A 19,661-nucleotide genomic window follows, 5' to 3' on the forward strand; every position below is an offset into this window, starting at 1 on the left:
AGTGCAAATTGGAGTCCAAACGTGACCAGCATGGAGGCGCCTGCAGTAAAAAATTGAGTTCAAACATGACCTGACGCGATGAGAAAAAATCTTTGAATCTCCGACGCAGCGTCTGATAAGGCAAGTTGAAGTTGAAGATTGTTGATACCCTAATAAATAACCGCTGTAATCCTTCAATACGACCGTTCATACTGTAGTTAGTCCGACGAAATGGCCTTCTTAGCATAGTGTTATTTGGAAGTGCCCTCGGCTGTACATTGATATATTTTGCTCCAAAATATCGCTACAACTATTCGGCCTTGCGAAACAACTGTAACCAGTACGGCCCAAGCAATGTTACGGCGATTCCTTAGCAGCTCCAGATCGATAAGCCGATAGCAGATATTATAACTTGACTGGCGTAATGGACCTCTCCACGGTAGTCTACGCAGAGCAAATCGTAGGAAACATCGTTGCACGGACTCAATTTGTTCTGTACCGTTCATTGGGATTCCGAACGGGGCGCAGCAATAGTCCAGTATAGTCCGCACCAGTGAGCAAAACAGATGCTTCAGACAGTAAAAGTCAGAAAATTCTTTGGCCAAAGAAAGATAAAGCCCATGGTTTTGGAAGCCTTGCCCACAACGTACGAGATGGGCAACTTGTACGTTAGTTGGAAATCCAAAGTTACGCCCAAGTCTTTGACATGAGTTAGTCGTTCTATTCTAGTATTCGGGTGCATGTAGGCCAAAATGGTGGCTCCAGGGCCTTATGGAGATCACCCGTCTCAAGGCAGGAATCATTGCGAACATCTATGCAGAGATGTCTCCATGACTGTAGTAGTTTTCCCGATAAATGGAAAAGGCAGAAGTTGGTTCTGTTACCGAAAGCCGGGAAACCGTCTATTTAACATGACGGGCAAGTTGCTGGAGAGGATCACCCTCAAAAGGCTGACCCCGTACTCAGAGGGTACGGGCGGCCTCGCAAGCAATCAGTTCGGGTTTCGTAAGGATAAGTCCACGTTTGACGTTGACAGCGTGGTAAAGGCCGCTGAGATAGCGATCCAATGTAAAAGGCGAGGTATTCTATATATTCTAAGCTATTTCCAGAACCGTATACTATTATACGACTCCGATGCTAGTCAGTGAAGTGTTCCAATTAATGCAGTAGTACCGCAAGGCTCATTATTGGACCCGGTATTATTGAATATTATGTACGGCGGACTTCTGAAACTAAAGTTCCCTTCTGATGTCAAGATCGTCGGCTTCGCCTATGACCTTAGAAGTCTACGGGGATTCAATTCTTGTGGCAGCATACGCGATCATCACACTGGCGGATTGGAAACTTTTCTAGTATTTTGTTCCCATCCAAAAGCTCAGATTGGTCCTTGGCCACCGGAGATGTTCCGGGTTTTCCGAGGGTATGTTAATGCATTTTTTCTTCTGCTTGTCATTTTAAGTGACGTTTACTTCCATCATGTTTCATCCTTTCCCCAGAAACTAGAACTAGTATGATGACCAATGCTGGCTGATCGAAAATCCGTAAGGTATACGCAGAAATATGGCCATTTCCAAACGGTCTGGGATTGGCCCTGAACAGATGTAACTTTCGCAGATCACCCAGAAACTATTACAAATGAGGCCAATGAGTCTTAGGGCCGATTTCTTCCCCTCCGCTTAGTGCTTAAACCAGGTTTAAGCGTATGGGTAAGCACCGTTGATCTAGGCAATCACGACACCCTCAGCGGAAGAGAGTACCACCTCTTGGACTAGATACCGTCCCGTTGTGCAAATAGCCGCTATCCTAGACCTGTTCGTCACCTAATAGACTACAGGAGCGTTGTACGGGTCGAACAGGAGGACGACTGCCACAGCAGCTGCTAAACAGATGTACAGTGGTTAAAATTCAATTGTGGTACTAGCACGGCTTCTTCTTGTTTGTCTCTCTGATAAGACATGAAGGTCCACACAAAACGTGGTTACAGGCTTGCTTTTTGTTGGCGCAGATGAGGAACTTTGGTGCCTTATCCCATTCCTGCGCCTTGTGCTCTTCCTCACCACAACGCACGATGACACAGGTTACTACGGTCTGGGTCCATACAGTCGTAGGACTTGTGCCCCGACTCTAAGCACGAATAGCACTTGTTCACTGATGGCGGCTGGAGTTTGCTTACTGGGCATACTGACTAGCTGATCTTCAACTTCCATTCTCTATGATTTTTTTTGGCTTCCGTGACTGATCTAAGGTCGGCTACATGCGTGCCGAAGGTGCCGCCTCTTAGGCGTACAGAGGTCTTCTCAACATCTGTGCCGCACTGCTCTCAGATGGCAGAGACGACATCATCCGCGTTCGTAACCTCGTCCAGTTGCTTGAACTGGAGGGTCACTCAACGACCACATTGACGTCGTCACCCAAGATCTCTTGGGCCAACTTCCTATAGTCCGTCCCATTAGCTTGGGCTCCGCGTTTCAGAATCAAGATCATTTCACCGGTCTTGGTGCGTCTGACGCTTCGCACGTCCTGACCTAGCACCGAAAGCTTTTCTGCCGCCCGCATCGATTTAAGGACTTCGGTGTAATTTTCCTTATCTGTTTTCACCAACAAGGCCTCGTCTTTATTCTTCGCTTTCTTGCAGGTCGAGATACGCTCGACTTTCGCTTTGCCCTACTGACCAGCTGCCATGGATTTTCGGTCTCTTGTGCCGATGGCACCGGCCGGCTGGTACCCTCTTCTGGCCCGATGACTTGCGTCTGGTAGGCGCTTTTCGCCTTTTTGGGCCGAGAAGTCGCCTTCTTGGGTCGATGCCCTATGTATCCCAATCTGTTCCGTCCAGACAACGTTTTGCCTTTATGGTCGCACGTCGTTTGGCTTTGCTCTGAGCGCCTTCGCCGGATTGCTGCCCTTGCTGTTTCGGGCTGGCCAATGAGGCCGTCATGGCGAAATCAATCGCCTTTTGGGCCATAATCGCTCTTCCTAGGAAGCAGAAAGCATCAGTTTGGTCACCTTTGTCGGCCTTCTCTCTTCCCACCACCCTGATAAACGCGTCCTGTTCTTGTCTTGCAACTCGGGCGAAGCATCCGAAGGTTCTGTTGCAGTTCCTTACTGATGTTCTGCCTTGCACTCGCGAACTCGATGATATTATCGAGATGCTCGGCGACCACCCGCATCCCGTAGGAGTATGGCAACTACAAAACATCCCCAACCCACCCTCTGATGTATTGCTCAATCTTTCAGTACCTGGGTCTTTATTTATGATTTGTGGTTGTAGATTTCATTTTGGTCATGGAAGGCGCTTTATGACGTTCTCACTTTCTGCGGAGTCCGAAAACCATTTTCAATTTTTCCTGTATTGGAGTTATTTTTTAGTGTGCGCCCCCTTTATTGCCTATGTGTGGTAACGCCCCTAATTTTTGCCGACTAACTAGCTTTTAGTTCACAACTGTCTCGACAAATCATGTCAAAGTCAAAATCTATGGCCTCTGGATAGCGTACAGTTTGAGCAGGTACGAAACAGCTAACATGTATTTGTATTAGCGCTGGCGGTGATGATCGTCTTTTGATAGCAGAGGCAAGGCTGGCCGAGAAACTTCCACGATATCCGACGACTTCGTGAATACAAGATTAAGCACTCTACTATTTCGATTAGATATGGAATTGATTTGCACCATACCACCGGCGGAGATTGATTCGGTTAGAGAAATTTCTTGCTTGCTGGGCGCATTTACAGGATGATGTAGTTGGCTCTAGCCTGTGAACCCAAGAAATTTTCCATACACTTTTTCCTTACCTCCTCAGGAACGACCTACCTTAATGCGGCTGCGTGAGGCCCTTGTGTCTACAACTGCTTAATGTTCGCCATAAAGTTGGGTCTTGTCGTCCATCACGATGTGCCTCGTTTTTTTTCAGTCACTCTCCGTATAACATACTGGCGTGGACTTAGCCACCACCGTGTTCTGTTTGTCTCGTTTGTACTCTCTTGTTTAGTAAGTACAATCAGGGTTGGTTTGCTCAAATGAGTATTCAAGAGATTGTGTTAAGCTGTGCAGGAAAACACTTTCTCTTTGTATGAAAGAATATAGTGATGATGATGATGATGAGGATGATACTAACACACTACCATCTATTGTAGCATGGCACCTGCCTTAGCATTGGCCATATTTGACAAATGACTTGATCCTGTTTTTAAATTATCGGTTGTATTTCATCTAACTCCTGTATGAAGGGCCAAAAATGGATGCGGTGGTTCCATACCCAAGCAGCACGCGCAACATCTTTCAAATAGGTGTTTGTTCCTAATAAATTGCATTGAAGACACTGGCAATACTTCGAGTCACATTAAAACCACTTCCCAGTTTCACAAAATCACAATGTATCATTTCCGTTTAAGTGGCGTTGCAATATTCTACCCATCTGACTTCTTGGGTGGTTTAAAAATTCGATGTTTTTCATATCAGAAACAAAACAGATAAGTTGCAGAATTAATAACACTTCGGTTCATTGCTGTTACAACAATGTTTCTGATATGTTGCAAAACACTTTGAGTTCAGCTGAGCAGTATTTTATTTTTGACAGTCCCCTGCATGTTCCGTATAAGGTACAATGAAGTTACAAATGACTTTGTTGTTTATGTAGTACACTTGTAGCAGAATCTCCAAATAGAATTGTTGGTGTGATGGTAATAGTAGAAGGTTGCAGATCTCAAGGTCCATGGTTCGATTCCCGGTTGGTTTTTGTGTTTTTATTTTCATTGTAGCCGCAAGATGTTGCAAATGGGCTCCACCTCTTGCGCTTTTTGTGTCACAAAGGAGTTCCAAATACGCCGCGTTGTGCATAAGTCAGACCTTTAGTAAGTCACACCACAGTTGTTGTTACTCACTGAGAAACAAGAGGTGTTGCTTGGGTAATTAAAAACGCTTATGCGAAGTCAACGGGACGAAAAGAAAATCTTCTTTCAGAAGAAAGTTTATTCAAACAATAATATAATCAAGCCTTTATTTTCCAGATTGACATAAGAGATGGGGAGAAGAGCTCGCCCTTTATCTACGAAATGTTAATAATAGGAAGTTGGCAATCCCAGTCTTCCTATGCAAATCGCTTCATTCCTTCACAATTCCCTTTTTAGACAGTATTTTAGTGTATGAAAGAATATAGTAGTAGTAAACTTAAATTTTAATCAAATATTTTTTAAATTTCTACAATAATTCTACCAATCAAGTGTTGGGTCGACTTGGCGCTTCAACTTGAGTTTTGTGTAATAAACAAATTTTTAGGTTATTTATTTATTTTAATTATTTTAAATTTTAGTTTTATTAAGCAATATGTCCTTGAATATCCGTAGGCTTTTATTTAAATTTACTAACTAACTACTATTTTATTTACACTACAGTATTTACAATTAACAAAAAAAAAAAGATGATAAAAGTATACAGCTGAGAAACAAATCGCGGATTGCCTGCTTTTTTTTTTTCAACCCTCCGGAGCTTGAGGTGATGAGTTTTTGTGCCGCAATCCCAGAACGGCATGTCGTGTTCGTGCAAGCTTATTTTCAGGCGGAGGTTGAGCAACCCGAGGGTACTGTCCTGAGGGACGCCTGTAATAATGTCGTGCGCATCAGAACTCACTCTGCTGATTGAGACCCGGAATGTCCTGACCGACAAATAGTTGCTGATGATTTTCACCAGATAGCTGGAAAGATTGTAGCGTTGTAGTTTGTACATCATGTCAAATATTGTTGAACGCTTTAGCGGCATCGAGTAAGGCCATGGCAGGTTTTTGAAACAAGCTTGTTCTGTCTGAGAACGTTGGTAACTGGAGTAAGTTGGTGCACGGTTGATCGACCGCGCCTGAAATCAAACTGTTCCTCGAGGAAGATGTTGTAGGTTTCGGCAGACTCAAGTAGCCGTCGGTGAATTGCCTTCCATACAGCTTAGATAATCCTGAGAGAAGGCTGATGAGACGAAAACTTTTGGGAGAGGAGGATCCTTCCTAGGCTTCTGGATGGGGATGGCTTTGACTGACTTCTAGGATGATGGGAAGTAGCTTAGACGTACAGGGGATGGACAAAATAATTAGGATAGGCAAATTTTGGGTAAAATTAGATGTGTTGTAACTACCTTAGTTATCATCCGATTTTGACAATTCAGGCATGCCTGAACTAGAAAATTAATGCAGTTTGACAGTATGTCCATGGAACCGACTATGGCCACCGGATTCCGGAGATATTCCGGGGTTTTCGGAGGTAGGTTCAAAGCCTTAAATTTGAGGTGGATATTAGGAAAAGTTGTGGTTAAAAATTGAATAATATTAGTAACCACAAATAAAGTAGGGCTCTTGCTGATTGGAACCATATATTGATATTTGGAATCGGACCAGAATCAAGTGAGATATGGCCATTTCTTTATAATCGGTTCCGATCGATACTTATCAAAGGGGTCAGGCCACAACTTCATTTGAATCTCGCTTTTTGATAGATCGTCCACTATGGTTTTATTCTAGAAGGCCTCTAATGTGTCAAGAATGAAAAACCAATTGAATAAACGGAATCTGGAGTCGCTGGGATGTCCCCGGGGAACCTGTGAATGGGGACATTTAAGTTTTAGCACCAAAACCAGTCGTTCGACGGCTCTTTTTTCATGGTTTTCGATCAGGAAGCGAAGTATGAATATAAAATGGTCCATTGACGGCTCTGACCGCTTCCAGGATCTACGGATTGGCCCCGGGGAACCTGTGGAAGGGGACATTTAAGTTTTAGCACCAAAACCAGTCATTCGACGGCTCTTTTTTCATGGTTTCCGATCAGGAAGCGAAGTATGAATATAAAATGGTCCATTGACGGCTCTGACCGCTTCCAGGATCTACGGATTGGCCCCGGGGAACCTGTGGAAGGGGACATTTAAGTTTTAGCACCAAAACCAGTCATTCGACGGCTCTTTTTTCATGGTTTCCGATCAGGAAGCGAAGTATGAATATAAAATGGTCCATTGACGGCTCTGACCGCTTCCAGGATCTACAGATTGGCCCCGGGGAACCTGTGGAAGGGGACATTTTAGTTTTACCAAAAAAATCAGTCATTCGACGGCTCTTTTTTCATGGTTTTCGATCAGGAAGCGAAGTATGAATATAAAATGGTCAATTGACGGTTCTGACCGCTTCCAGGATCTACGGATTGGCCCGGGGGAACCTGTGGAAGGGGACATTTAAGTTTTAGCACCAAAACCAGTCGTTCGACGGCTCTTTTTTCATGGTATCCGATCAGGAAGCGAAGTATGAATATAAAATGGTCCATTGACGGCTCTGACCGCTTCCAGGATCTACGGATTGGCCCCGGGGAACCTGTGGAAGGGGACATTTTAGTTTTACCAAAAAAATCAGTAGTTCGACGGCTCTTTTTTCATGGTTTTCGATCAGGAAGCGAAGTATGAATATAAAATGGTCAATTGACGATTCTGACCGCTTCCATGACCTACGGATTGGTCCGAGGGAACCTGTGGAAGGGGACATTTAAGTTTTAACACCAAAACCAGTAATTTGAAGGCTCTTTTTTCATGGTTTCCGATCATGAAGCGAAGTATGAATATAAAATGATCCATTGACGGCTCTGACCGATTCCAGAATCTACGGATTGGCCCCGGGGAACCTGTGGAAGGGGACATTTTAGTTATACCACCAAAACCAGTCGTTCGACGGCTCTTTTTTCATGGTTTTCGATCAGGAAGCAAAGTATGAATATAAAATGGTCAATTGACGGTTCTGACCGCTTCCATGACCTACGGATTGGCCCGGGGGAACCTGTGGAAGGGGACATTTAAGTTTTAGCACCAAAACCAGTCATTCGAAGGCTCTTTTTTCATGGTTTCCGATCAGGAAGCGAAGTATGAATATAAAATGGTCCATTGGCGGCTCTGACCGCTTCCAGGATCTACGGATTGTTCCCGGGGGAACCTGTGGAAGGTGACATTTTAGGTTTAGCACCAAAACCAGTCATTCGAAGGCTTTTTTTTAAAGGTTTTTGATCAGGAAGCGAAGCATGAATATAAAATAATCCATTGACGGCTCTGACCGCTTTCAAGACCTACGGATTGGCCCCGGGGAACCTGTGGAAAGGGACATTTTAGTTTTACCACCAAAGCCAGTGATTCGACGGCTCTTTTTTGATGATTTTCGATCAGGAAGCGAAGTATGAATATAATATGGTCCATTGGCGGCTCTGATTGCTTCCAGAATCTATTGGTTGCCTCCGAGGAACCTGTGGAAGAGAACATTTTATTTTTAGCACCAAAACCAGTCATCTGACGGGTCTTTTTTCATGGTTTTCGATCAGGAAGCAAAGTATGAATATAGAATGGTCCATTGTCGGCTCTGACCTTTTCCAGGGTCTATGGATTGGTCCCGGGGAACCTGTGGAAGGGGTCAATTTAGTTTTAGCACCAAACCCAGTCGTTCGAAGGCTCTGTTTTCATGGATTTCAACCAGGAAGCGAAATATGAATTGAAAATGACCATTGACGGCTCTGACCGCTTCCAGGACCTACCCCCGTGGAACCTGTGAATGAGGACATTTTAGTTTTAGCACTAAAACCAGTCATTCGATTTTCGATCAGGAAGCGAAGTATGAATATAAAATGGTCAATTGACAACTCTGACCGCTTCCAAGACCCACGGATTGCTCCTGGAGAATTCGTGTAAGGGGACATTTTATTGTATGCATCATAACCAGTCATTCGACGGCTCTTTTCTAGTGGTTTCGATTAGGAATCGAGAAATGAATATAAAAGGGACCATTGAGGGCTCTGACCGCTTTCTGGACCTACAGATTGGCCCAGGAAACCTGTGCAAGGGGACATTTTAGTTTTAGCACCAAATCTAGTCATACAACGGCTCTTTTATCATGGCTTTGGGACAGGAAGCGAAGTATGAAGTAGGCAGCTTCCCCGTGAGAAATCCGTAGGTCCACAAAACGGTCAAAGCCGTCAATGGTCCATTTCTTGTTCATACTTCACATTCTGATTGAAATCCATGAAAAAAGAGCCGTCCAATGATTGGTTTTTGTGCTAAAACTAAAATGTCACCTTCCACAATTCCACGGGGGCAATCCGTAAGTCCTGGAAGCGGTCAGATCCATTAATGGTCCAATTTATACTAATACTTCGCTTTCTGATAAAAAATCACGAAAAAAAGCCGTCGAGTTATTGGTTTTGGTGCTGCAACTTAAATGTTTCTTTCCACTGGTTTTCCGGGGGGAATCTGTAGGTCCTGAGAGCGGTCAGAGTCATCAATGGTTAATTTTATATTCATACGTTGCTTATATTAAAGAAGAGCTGTCGAATGATTGATTTTGGTGTAAAAACTAAAATGTCCCCTTCCAGAGGTTCCTCGGGGGTAACCAAAAGGTCCTGGAAGCGGTCAAAGCTGTCAATGGTCCTTTTATATTTATACTTTGCTTCCTGATCGAAAACCTATAAAAAAGAGCCTTCGAATAACTGATTTTAGTGATAAAACTTATATGTTCCTTTCCACAGATTCCTCGGGGCCAATCCGTAGATCCTGGAATCGGTCAGAGCCGTCAATGGACCATTTTATATTCATACTTCGCTTCCTGATCGCAAACCATGAAAGAAGAGCCTTCGAATGACTGGTTTTGGTGCTAAAACTTAAATGTCCCCTTCCACAGGTTCCCCCGGGCCAATCCGTAGGTCCTGGAAGCGGTCAGAACCGTCAATTGACCATTTTATATTCATACTTCGCTTCCTGATCGAAAACCATGAAAAAAGAGCCGTCGAACGACTGGTTTTGGTGCTAAAACTTAAATGTCCCCTTCCACAGGTTCCCTGGGGCCAATCCGTAGATCCTGGAAGCGGTCAGAGCCGTCAATGGACCATTTTATATTCATACTTTGCTTCCTGATCGAAAACCATGAAAAAAGAGCCGTCGAACGACTGGTTTTGGTGGTAAAACTAAAATGTCCCCTTCCACAGGTTCCCCCGGGGCTAATCCGTAGGTCTTGGAAGCGATCAGAACCGTAAATTGACCATTTTTTATTCATACTTCGCTTCCTGATCGAAAACCATGAAAAAAGAGCCGTCGAATGACTGATTTTGGTGCTAAAACCTAAATGTCCCCATTCACAGGTTCCCCGGGGACATCCCAGCGACTCCAGGATCCGTTTATTCAATTGGTTTTTCATTCTTGACACATTAGAGGCCTTCTAGAATAAAATCATAGTGGACGATCTATCAAAAAGCGAGATTCAAATGAAGTTGTGGCCTGACACCTTTGATAAGTATAGATCGGAACCGATTATAAAGAAATGGCCATATCTCACTTGATTCTGGTCCGATTCCAAATCTCAATATATGGTTCCAATCAGCAAGAGCCCTACTTTATTTGTGGTTACTAATATTATTCAATTTTTAACCACAACTTCTCCTAATATCCACCTCAAATTTACGGTTTGAACCTACCTCCGAAAACCCCGGAATATCTCCGGAATCCGGTGGCCATAGTCGGTTCCATGGACATACCGTCAAACTGCATTAATTTTCTAGTTCAGGCATGCCTGAATTGTCAAAATCGGATGATAACTAAGGTAGTTACAACACATCTAATTTTACCCAAAATTTGCCTATCCTAATTATTTTGTCCATCCCCTGTAGATATTCAATAAAGAACCGCGAGAAATGCTCGAACAATGGAGAGCTTATGTGTTTGTTTTAAGTTCAGGATACCGTCGAAGCCTGGGGCCTTCATGCTTTTCGATGATTTGATATAGGCCGTCAATTCGTCATCTGAAATTATCCGAGAAGTCGTTATGATGTTCTGTCTAAGATGGTGTGAGCTGCCGAAGTGACGACCTATTTCGGTGACCTTCTCTGCAGGAGATATCAAGCGATCTTTAGAGCCATTGTTGTCTACTGGGATCAACGATGGAATGGGCAAGGGGTTGGATTTTAGAACTTTGGTGAATTCCCAGAACGGCATAACATAGTTTGAAAGAGCTTGACGAATCAAATCTTTGGTGATTGCACAGCAAATAGTTTTGAAAATTCAACGACGTGTAAAATTGCAGCTATCTCATCAAACGAAGTAGCATTCGATATTTAGTTTAATTTAGCTGAATTTTACAAGCAAGCACAGTTTAAATTTATTTCGATTTGAGAGAACAGTGAGATCGATTGAATGTTACGTTTATTTGCATGCTTCAAATAGGTGCATGAAAAGACATTTGAAATCACAAACATGTTTTGCCTGTTCCTTGTTGATATTGCAATTGACAATCAGTTTGTTCGGTGGCTGAACGTGAGTCACTTGCGTCTCAAATGTAGGCATATGAGTTGTTCTAAGATCTCCAAATTGCCCTTGAGTTTGAATCAAATGTTCCACCGAAACAACCAAGTCTTCCACGATGTTTCCAGCCACGGTAACCACCCAATTATGTCCTCCAAGTATTTTTTTTTCACTTGCGTCTCAAATCCAGACATATGAGATGTAGTAAGATCTCCAAATCTCCAATTCGGAGATCTTAGAGCATCTCATATACCTGTATTTGAGACGTTAGTAAAAGACCAATGCTCAGAAGACAAAATTGGGTTGACACCGCGGCTGGGGACATCGTAAAAGCCTTGTTTGATTCGGCAGAACATTTGATTCAAACTCCAGAACAATTTGGAGATCTTAAAACATATCATATGCCTGTATTTGAGACGTAAGTGAAAGACAAATAATCGGAGGACATAATTGGGTTGATACCGCGGCTTTGGGCACCATGGAAGCCTTGGTTGATTCATTATACCATTTGATTCAAACTCCAGGACAATTTGGAGATATTACAACACCTTATATGTCTTGTTTTGGGACGCAAGTGAAAGACAAATACTCAGAGAACATTATTTAGTTGATACCACGGCCTAGGACATCATGAAGGCTTTGGTTGATTCGATAGACCATTTGATTTAAACTCCAGGACATTTTGGAGATCTTACAATATCGAATATGCCTGTATTTGAGACGTTAGAAAAAGACCAATACTCAGAAGACAAAATTGGGTTGACACCGAGGCTGAGGACATCGTGGAGGCTTTGGTTGATTCTGTAGACCATTTGATTCAAACTCCAGGACAATTTGGAGATCTTATAACATCTCCTGGATTTGGAGAGATCTAACAATACCTCATGTAAGACGTAAGTGAATGTATTTGAAAGTATCCTCACATTCAATAAATTAAGTGAATTTAGAAATTTTAGCAAAAATTCTTGTTACGGTTACATTCGGTTTACATCCCCCCAATAAGTGACGTCTTTTTACGGGTTGAGTGTATTCTTGTCTCATAGAATGTACATCGAATCTATTTTTAGATTACACATCTACATCATCGCCCGTTCGTTCGTCCATATCATGAGTCCATGATGATGAATTATTCTGTTTTGACGATTGACGAGAGTTTAATGGGGGAGCTGGGAATAGAGCCCATGATTGGAGGAACTTCTTTAGGAATTTCTAGATGAACTTCTGAAGAAGGCCTAAAGGAATTTCTAAAAGAAAGCTCCAATTAGTTTCCAGAGGAAAACCCGGTGGAACTACCGGAGGAACTCCCTGAGGAATTCTCGAAGGAACACCCGGAGGAATTTCTGGACGAACTTTACGAGAATCTAAGGGAAGAACTCCCGGATGAATTCCTGGCGGGACTCGCGGAAGATTTTCCGAACGAATTTCCGCAGGAATTCTCGAAGGAATTTTCTGAACAACTCCTGGAGAAGTTTTAGGAGGAACTTTCAAAAGAAATTCCTGAAAGAATTCTCGCGGGAACTCAAGGAACAAATCTCGCTGGAAGTCCTGGAGGATTTCTCTGATTAATTCTTGAAGGAATTCCTATAGGATATCCCTGATGTATTCCTAAAGGAATTTCCGGATGCATTCTTGAAGGAATGGCCTGGAAGATATCATGGAGGTGTTTACAAACGAATTCCCGAATGAAATACTGAACGAATTCTTGAATGACGTCATGGAGAAACTCCAGGAGGATTTCCCGGAATATATCTGGAGGAGTTTTCATCTGAAGGATTTTCCCAAGGAAATCCTGAAGGATTTCCTGACCAAATTCCTAGACAAATACATGGAAAAATTCCAGGAAAACTACCTGGAGAAATTCCTTGAAATATCCATAAGCAATTTTCGGAGGAAATCTGGGTTTGGAGGAAGTGCCAAAATATTTCCAGAACGAAACCCTGAAGGAATTCCCTAACGAATTTCTAGAGGAATTTTTCGAAATCCCAGAAGAAATTTCTGGAAAAATACCTGGATGAATTCCCCGAGAAATTCCTGTCAGATATCCCTCAGGAGCTCCCGGACGAGTTCCTGGAGGAATTATTGGAAAAACTCCTGAAGGAGTTATCGGAGAAACTCCCAGAAAAATTTCCTGAGGAATTCCCATAAGGAAGTTCTGAAGAAATTCTTGGAGAAGTACGTGAAGGATTTCCCGCAAAAATACCTGGAAGAAGGCGAATTCCTGGAGGAATTGCTAAAGAAATTCCTGAAGGAATTTTTGAAGATTATTCTTTAGGAATTGCAAAAATAATTCTACCATGAAATCCAGGAAGAATTCGCTTTTGAAAGAATTTCGGAGGAATTCCAGGAACAGTTGCTGGCGGAATTCCTGGAGAATTTTCTGGAATAGTTTCCTAAAGAATTACTTATTGATTTCCAAGTGAAATCCCAATAAAAATGTGATTTTTAAATTTCTTGGCGATCACCAATAAAGTCTTAAGACAACCACTTGACATTGGATTATAAATTATGAATGGATCAGACTTAAAACTAAATAAAATTTTCAAAATAACACGTCAACGCGCAACGCGCTATTGTGATCCAGCCTTAAGGCGACCGAGAAAAATCTCTCTCTTCATCGATCATGTTCCTCCCGAGTCCCGGCTTGATTTACACGCGTATTACCCGTTGCTGAATGTAATGGATGTCATTTGTAATTAAATGTCTGTGTATTAAGGAAAGAAGGACCATTTATGAAGCACCTTTCGCCGTCTGAAACGTTTATAATTTTTCCGCATTCCAACCAAATGACTCGATTGTTTACATACCAATTTGAAGCTATGGTATATCTAAACCATGTGCTAAAAAACAAAAAACTCGATTGAAATGCGTCAAAATAATAAACGCTGCGGATGGGAATAGAGGTTTCTGCTCAAATGGTCCTGTTCTTACTAACCACTTTGATATTTCGTTCTTTTCAAAATCTCAGTATTAACTGACCATTTGTTTAAGTTTTCGATGGACGGTTTCTGTTCAGGTTTTATTAGCAAGACGGCGGCCAATTTCTTCCCGGCCTTTTCAGGCAACTGGACTGCTTGTATGTTGAGCAGGACAACACGCTGGACGATGTTAACGCCAGCAAGCAGCTTGCTCAACTTCTTATACAGGTGGTGGCTTCTCCAACGATCTCGAGCCTTTCCTCTAACAGGTACTCCATCACGGCTGCCAGATAGATCGTGGAACGAGCGTCCACGTGTTCAGCGTAATAATCCCTCAAGAGCAGACGGTAGAGGCTCACTCACTCTAAGTTCGGCTAACGATTGTAAAATCACTCTCAACGGCACAACAGAGTAGGATGGGTCGACGAGGCCGAAAATCTTGACAAACAGTTGACATAACAGTGACAGATTCAATTGGCAAATGACAAATGGTATATTTAGGCATATTTGTTGCTCTTAGCCGTTTGGTAATCACAATGTGTACCTGCAAAGAATCAAAGCTATAAGCTAATTTTTGCCTAACGTACCTAATGGATGTTTCCTTATCAGACTTGAACATAAACGTTTTGATTTGAATTTTGCAGAGCGACTAATTATCCATTTGCCTTCGCTTATTCCTTACAGCATTTACAAATCGGGACCACTTCATGATTTGGGCGCACATGATTTTGCAAACAAAACATTGGAAAGCAAAATCCGGCTAAAGCAAGTATTTTCTGTAGAAACGAAGGAATATATCCAACAAATCAAGCTTTCTTCCATCAAATACGGGATCTAGTTTTGGAAAACAATGCTTGCATTCGACGGAATCGATCAAACAAAATTTGCTTACAATAAAATGTACGCCCATATCCCGAAATGCAATCGTCTAAGGTATTTTTGCACTGTCATCTGCTAAAGAACCGATATAAATGGTAAAACAAAGAGGCGTCTATTCCGGGAGATATCAATTAGCACAAGGTAGAGAAAGAGAACGATTATACCTTTGAAGTTCATAATAGGCTCATGCCTAATACGAACTTCAAATGTATAAACTTTCTGATTACCAAGATGACAGTTCAAATTTATCAGTTAATTGAGTTCGCGAAATGAGACCAACAAACACAGACGAAATAAATATAGTCAATTCCATCATAAAGCGTACACCATTGATAAGGCGTCTTTGAATGCTTTTCTGGTTTTCTCCTGTATTCGTTTTGTCAAAATTATTTTATGAATGAAAATTACAACTAATTTCACAAAATTTTACAGGAACCACTTTTGACGAGTTTCAACTAAAGTAAGTTTTGTACGAGATTCAGTGTTTTGATAATGTGAACCAAGAAAAACGTGGGATGAAGTTTGTATCAACATTCGATTGATGTTATTTTCACCCTATTATTCATTCAGTTCATCTATTGGATAGATGGTTTCGTTCAATAATGGAATTGACTGTATCTCATGTCAAATACATGCACTATTTGCAAGAGCGCGTGAAAAATCTGAAGGAACTGAAGTGTGACATGACGTTAACTGAATACATATATCAGCTGGCCTCCCTTCGAAATCACTCTGCTTCTGAACGTTGACAAATAAAATACCCACGGAATGTGCTTCTCATCGCAAATCATCCCCGTACTCTTGGTCGTGGCGTTTCTTGTCTCGACATGTAGTGCGGACTGTAACGAACCGGATTCACCACTGATGCAATGTGATTCCATTTCGCGCCAAAAGCGATTTCTGTCCTTCCCCGTCAGTGGAGGTCTATTGAAAACGATTGTCGGTGTGGCCATTCCGGTCGCGTTCAATCACAAACTGAAGAGGGGTTTGAACGGAGGCGTGAATCTTCAGGCCAACTATCGACTGCTGCAAGATATCATTTGGCCGGTCCCGGAGGACTATTTTAAGGTTCGCTTGAACAACGACTTCGAGGACAATAGCCGACCGCAGTTGTATCGCGTATTGGAAAATCTCTTGGACTCGCAAGGAAAAAACGGGCGAAAATGTATAATGAGGACAATTTGTGATCTGGCTGATGCACCGTTGGCGCATAATGGATTGCTTGGGGAACTGATAGATTTGGTTTTCACGTAAGTAGTAAAGCAACTGTGAATCGAATTGAATAATTGAGTGCCTAAAATGTGTTTGTTAAATTGTAGACCAAGCGAAGAAGATAAACTTGACGAGGAGTACCATATGGCTCGGAAGTATGGAGCGAATGGAGTAAGTTGCTCTGCAATGTACAAAGAATGTCCACATGGCCATGGTCTGCTTGATACACTTAGTTCTATTGTAACTCCTTTAACAGAAATTGATTTTTGATTGGACTGGTTGAATAGAATGATTCTTCGAGTAAACAATTGTATGCCAGAGCTTTTTCTATACGCATAACCAAATGTATGAAACATTGACCCGAATAAACCAAACCGTCGAACATTATGAAATTTAATAAAGCGTTATTTCCTATTGAAAAGATTTAAGGTATAAACTTGATTTATTGACTGTTGATGTTTTCAACGACTGTTCAGTTTCAGGTCATCCAAGAATTCCCTGAAGTATGGGTCTTACGGTCTACACGCGTAGCAAAAAAAAGGTTTTCTTGTTTTACAAATAGTTTATGCCCTTTTTGATTCAAAGAGTCATCCAAGAATTCCCTGGAGAACATGACTTAAGTTCTACACACATAGCCAGAAGTCTCTAATATCTTAAAAAAAATGACTGATACCCTTATGATCCATACAAAAAATGGATACACCAACAACTATTGTTGCATCCCAGTTCAACCAAAGATTACCTGAAGTATAGGCTTTCAGCTCCTTGGGAGCTTTTAGCCTTTTTCGATTGCGATCCATAGAATTCAATCGGATGAGCGTTCAACAATTGTTCTTTTACAGTTTATTCAAAAATCCCCTGGGGTTAAGGCCTTGATGTTGTCACGCATACCCAAACGGCTATTATCTTTTTTGTTTATGATCCATGCCTTTTGTAATCCATTGAACCAAATTGAATAAACATTAAACAAGAACAATTAATCGCATGTTATTCGGCAACTCGGCCGTAAGAAAATATGTTTTTGTTAAATATCTTGGCTGTGCATATGCACAGCACATGTTTCGAAATGGACAAATTTATATGAAATTTGCGAAAAAGAATCCACGCAAAGGTGACGTAGGACTACGTAGCTATTCAAAATTGATTATATTTGCCATAATAATTTGTGTCGTTTTATTAACATTGAGCAAACTGCTCGGAGGTCAACTGAATCAAGAAGTTGAATAGTTGTTAAAACTGTCCGACCGCCACTTGATGATTTTTCGCTAAGCCTCCAAAATTTTGAATAAATTTTCCGCATTGCCACTGCCACCCACGCCACGCTACTGTGTCCGCTTCGCTGCATCGAATGTCGAACCGCTCTTTGTGGAATCTCGATCAAAATGGCTAGTGCACGCCGAACAGCAGCTTTATTGTATTTAATAAATTAAGCCCGTTAGCCCCGCCCCTTTGTGATCTGTATGGATGTAAATGCAACAAAAATAAATAAAAGATTTTAAAAAATTGGGTCACCCATCTCATTCCAGTTCGAGACAGCAACACGTACGGACATGTTTTTTGCTCGCGCATTTTTTCGAAGTGTTTTTTCTCGTTCTTTCGCTGTTGACGTTTTCGCTTGTCGCGTTGGCGTTATTTTCTCCCGGACCCGTCATGGGAGACTCGGTGGCCGATTCGGTCGCTGGAAAAGTGCCTAAGCGCACTGCTCTTGGAGGCGCGGGTAACCCCTCCAAGCAGCTTTTGCAGAGCAACGTGTTCTCGCCGTTGCCGCTTGATGACGCCGGCAATCCGCCGAAAAAGAGGAAGAAGTAGCAATCGCAGCTGCCGCAGGTGCAACCGGAGCGGAAGGAGAAGTGCCCGCCCGTGTTTGTGAAGGGCGATCCGCCGGATTTACGCCCAAAAATTCGCCAGCTGATCGCTAAGAGGCTGAAATGTACTTTTCGGCTCTGCAGCGAGGGCGTGAAAGTGATGCCGGCCAACAGGGACCATCATCAATCCGTCGTGGAGTTCCTCGAGGTCCACAAGTATGAGTACTACACTCATGACCACCCCGGCACGAAGCCGCTCAAGGCTTTGCTGCGAGGACTTCACGACATGAAGGAGGAAGAGCTCCAAGCAGAGCTTGAAAGTTGCGGACTGAAGCCAGTAGCCGTCCACAAGATCGCTCGTCACGACAAGGCGAGGAAATATCGCGACCAGCTTTACCTGATCCATCTGGAGCACGGCTCCACTACCTGGAAGGACCTGAAGCTGGTTGGCGTTATAAATTACACCGTCGTTGACTGGGAGCGATATCGGCCAGTGCACCGCGATGTCACGCAATGCACCAACTGCTTCAATTTCGGGCACGGCACCAGGAACTGCCGCATGAAGCCGCGCTGCAACAAGTGTGGCGAACCCCATCCGACTGACGAGTGCGACAAAATGGAGGTGGCCGATCCCAAGTGCGCCAACTGTGGCGACAAACATCGGGCCACCACAAAGGGCTGCCCAAAGCGAGCCGAGTTCCTGGAAATCCGGAAGAAGGCTTCCACCAGGACCATTCCGAAGAAGAACCGTGTTCCTGTAATCAACGAGGTGAACTTTCCAGCTATCCCGGCTCCCCGTCGTGTGATTCCAATACTCCCACCGCTACAGCCGCACAAGCGACTGGCAGCGGCAGCTGCATCGGTCCAAGCTCCAGCATCGTCGGCACCATCCACCAGCGAATGGCCCCCGCTTCCTCCTCCTGGGTTCCGTCGGCAGTCGGAGAACGAAGCCGTCCCACCGGAAGAATCTGCCCCGCTGTACACTCCGGAGCAACTGATGCCGATCTTCGCGCAGCTCGCTACTCGACTGCGCGGCTGCAAAACCCGATTCGACCAGGTCTTCACACTTGGCATGTTCATCATTGAAAATGGCTGCTAGGGTGGGCCTGGTCAACTGGAACGCTTGCTCGCTAAAGAGCAAAACAATCGAGCTGAAGGATTTCCTTGAGGAGAAGGAAATAGACGTGGCGTTCATCACCGAAACGCACCTTAAACCGGAGGTGAACATCAACATCCCGGACTTCCGCATCGTGCGACTCGACCGGCCGACCAGGGGAGGTGGTGTGGCCATCGCTCTTCGCTACAACATCAACTGTCGTCTGCTTCCAAGCTTCCAGCTCAGTGTCATCGAGGCCATCGGTGTCGAAATCACCACTTCGGTCGGCACAATCGCGCTCATCGCGGCGTACTGTCCAACGCAAGCCAAAGCCGGCGATGGATCATCGGCTGCCCTTCGGAGGACATCGTCAAGCTGACGCGGAGGCAAGGCCAGTATATCATTGCCGGCGACTTGAATGCCAAACATCAAGCCTGGGGCAACAGTCGCGGCAATCGAAACGGCACCATCTGGAGCAACGACATGGAGGAAG

General features: G+C 43.4%; 1 protein-coding gene across 1 annotated transcript; it reads left to right on the forward strand.

Moving 5' to 3' along the window:
• The first annotated feature begins 15,814 nt into the window (after positions 1–15,814).
• Positions 15,815–16,664, forward strand: LOC134225012 (uncharacterized). Its single transcript, XM_062704746.1, has 2 exons — positions 15,815–16,305; positions 16,375–16,664. The coding sequence occupies exons 1-2, from the start codon at positions 15,824–15,826 to the stop codon at positions 16,535–16,537; spliced, it is 645 nt and encodes a 214-aa protein (XP_062560730.1). The 5' UTR covers positions 15,815–15,823; the 3' UTR covers positions 16,538–16,664.
• Positions 16,665–19,661: the final 2,997 nt, after the last annotated feature.

The sequence above is a fragment of the Armigeres subalbatus genome, chromosome 3, assembly GCF_024139115.2.
Source record: "Armigeres subalbatus isolate Guangzhou_Male chromosome 3, GZ_Asu_2, whole genome shotgun sequence".
Lineage (NCBI taxonomy): Eukaryota > Metazoa > Arthropoda > Insecta > Diptera > Culicidae > Armigeres > Armigeres subalbatus.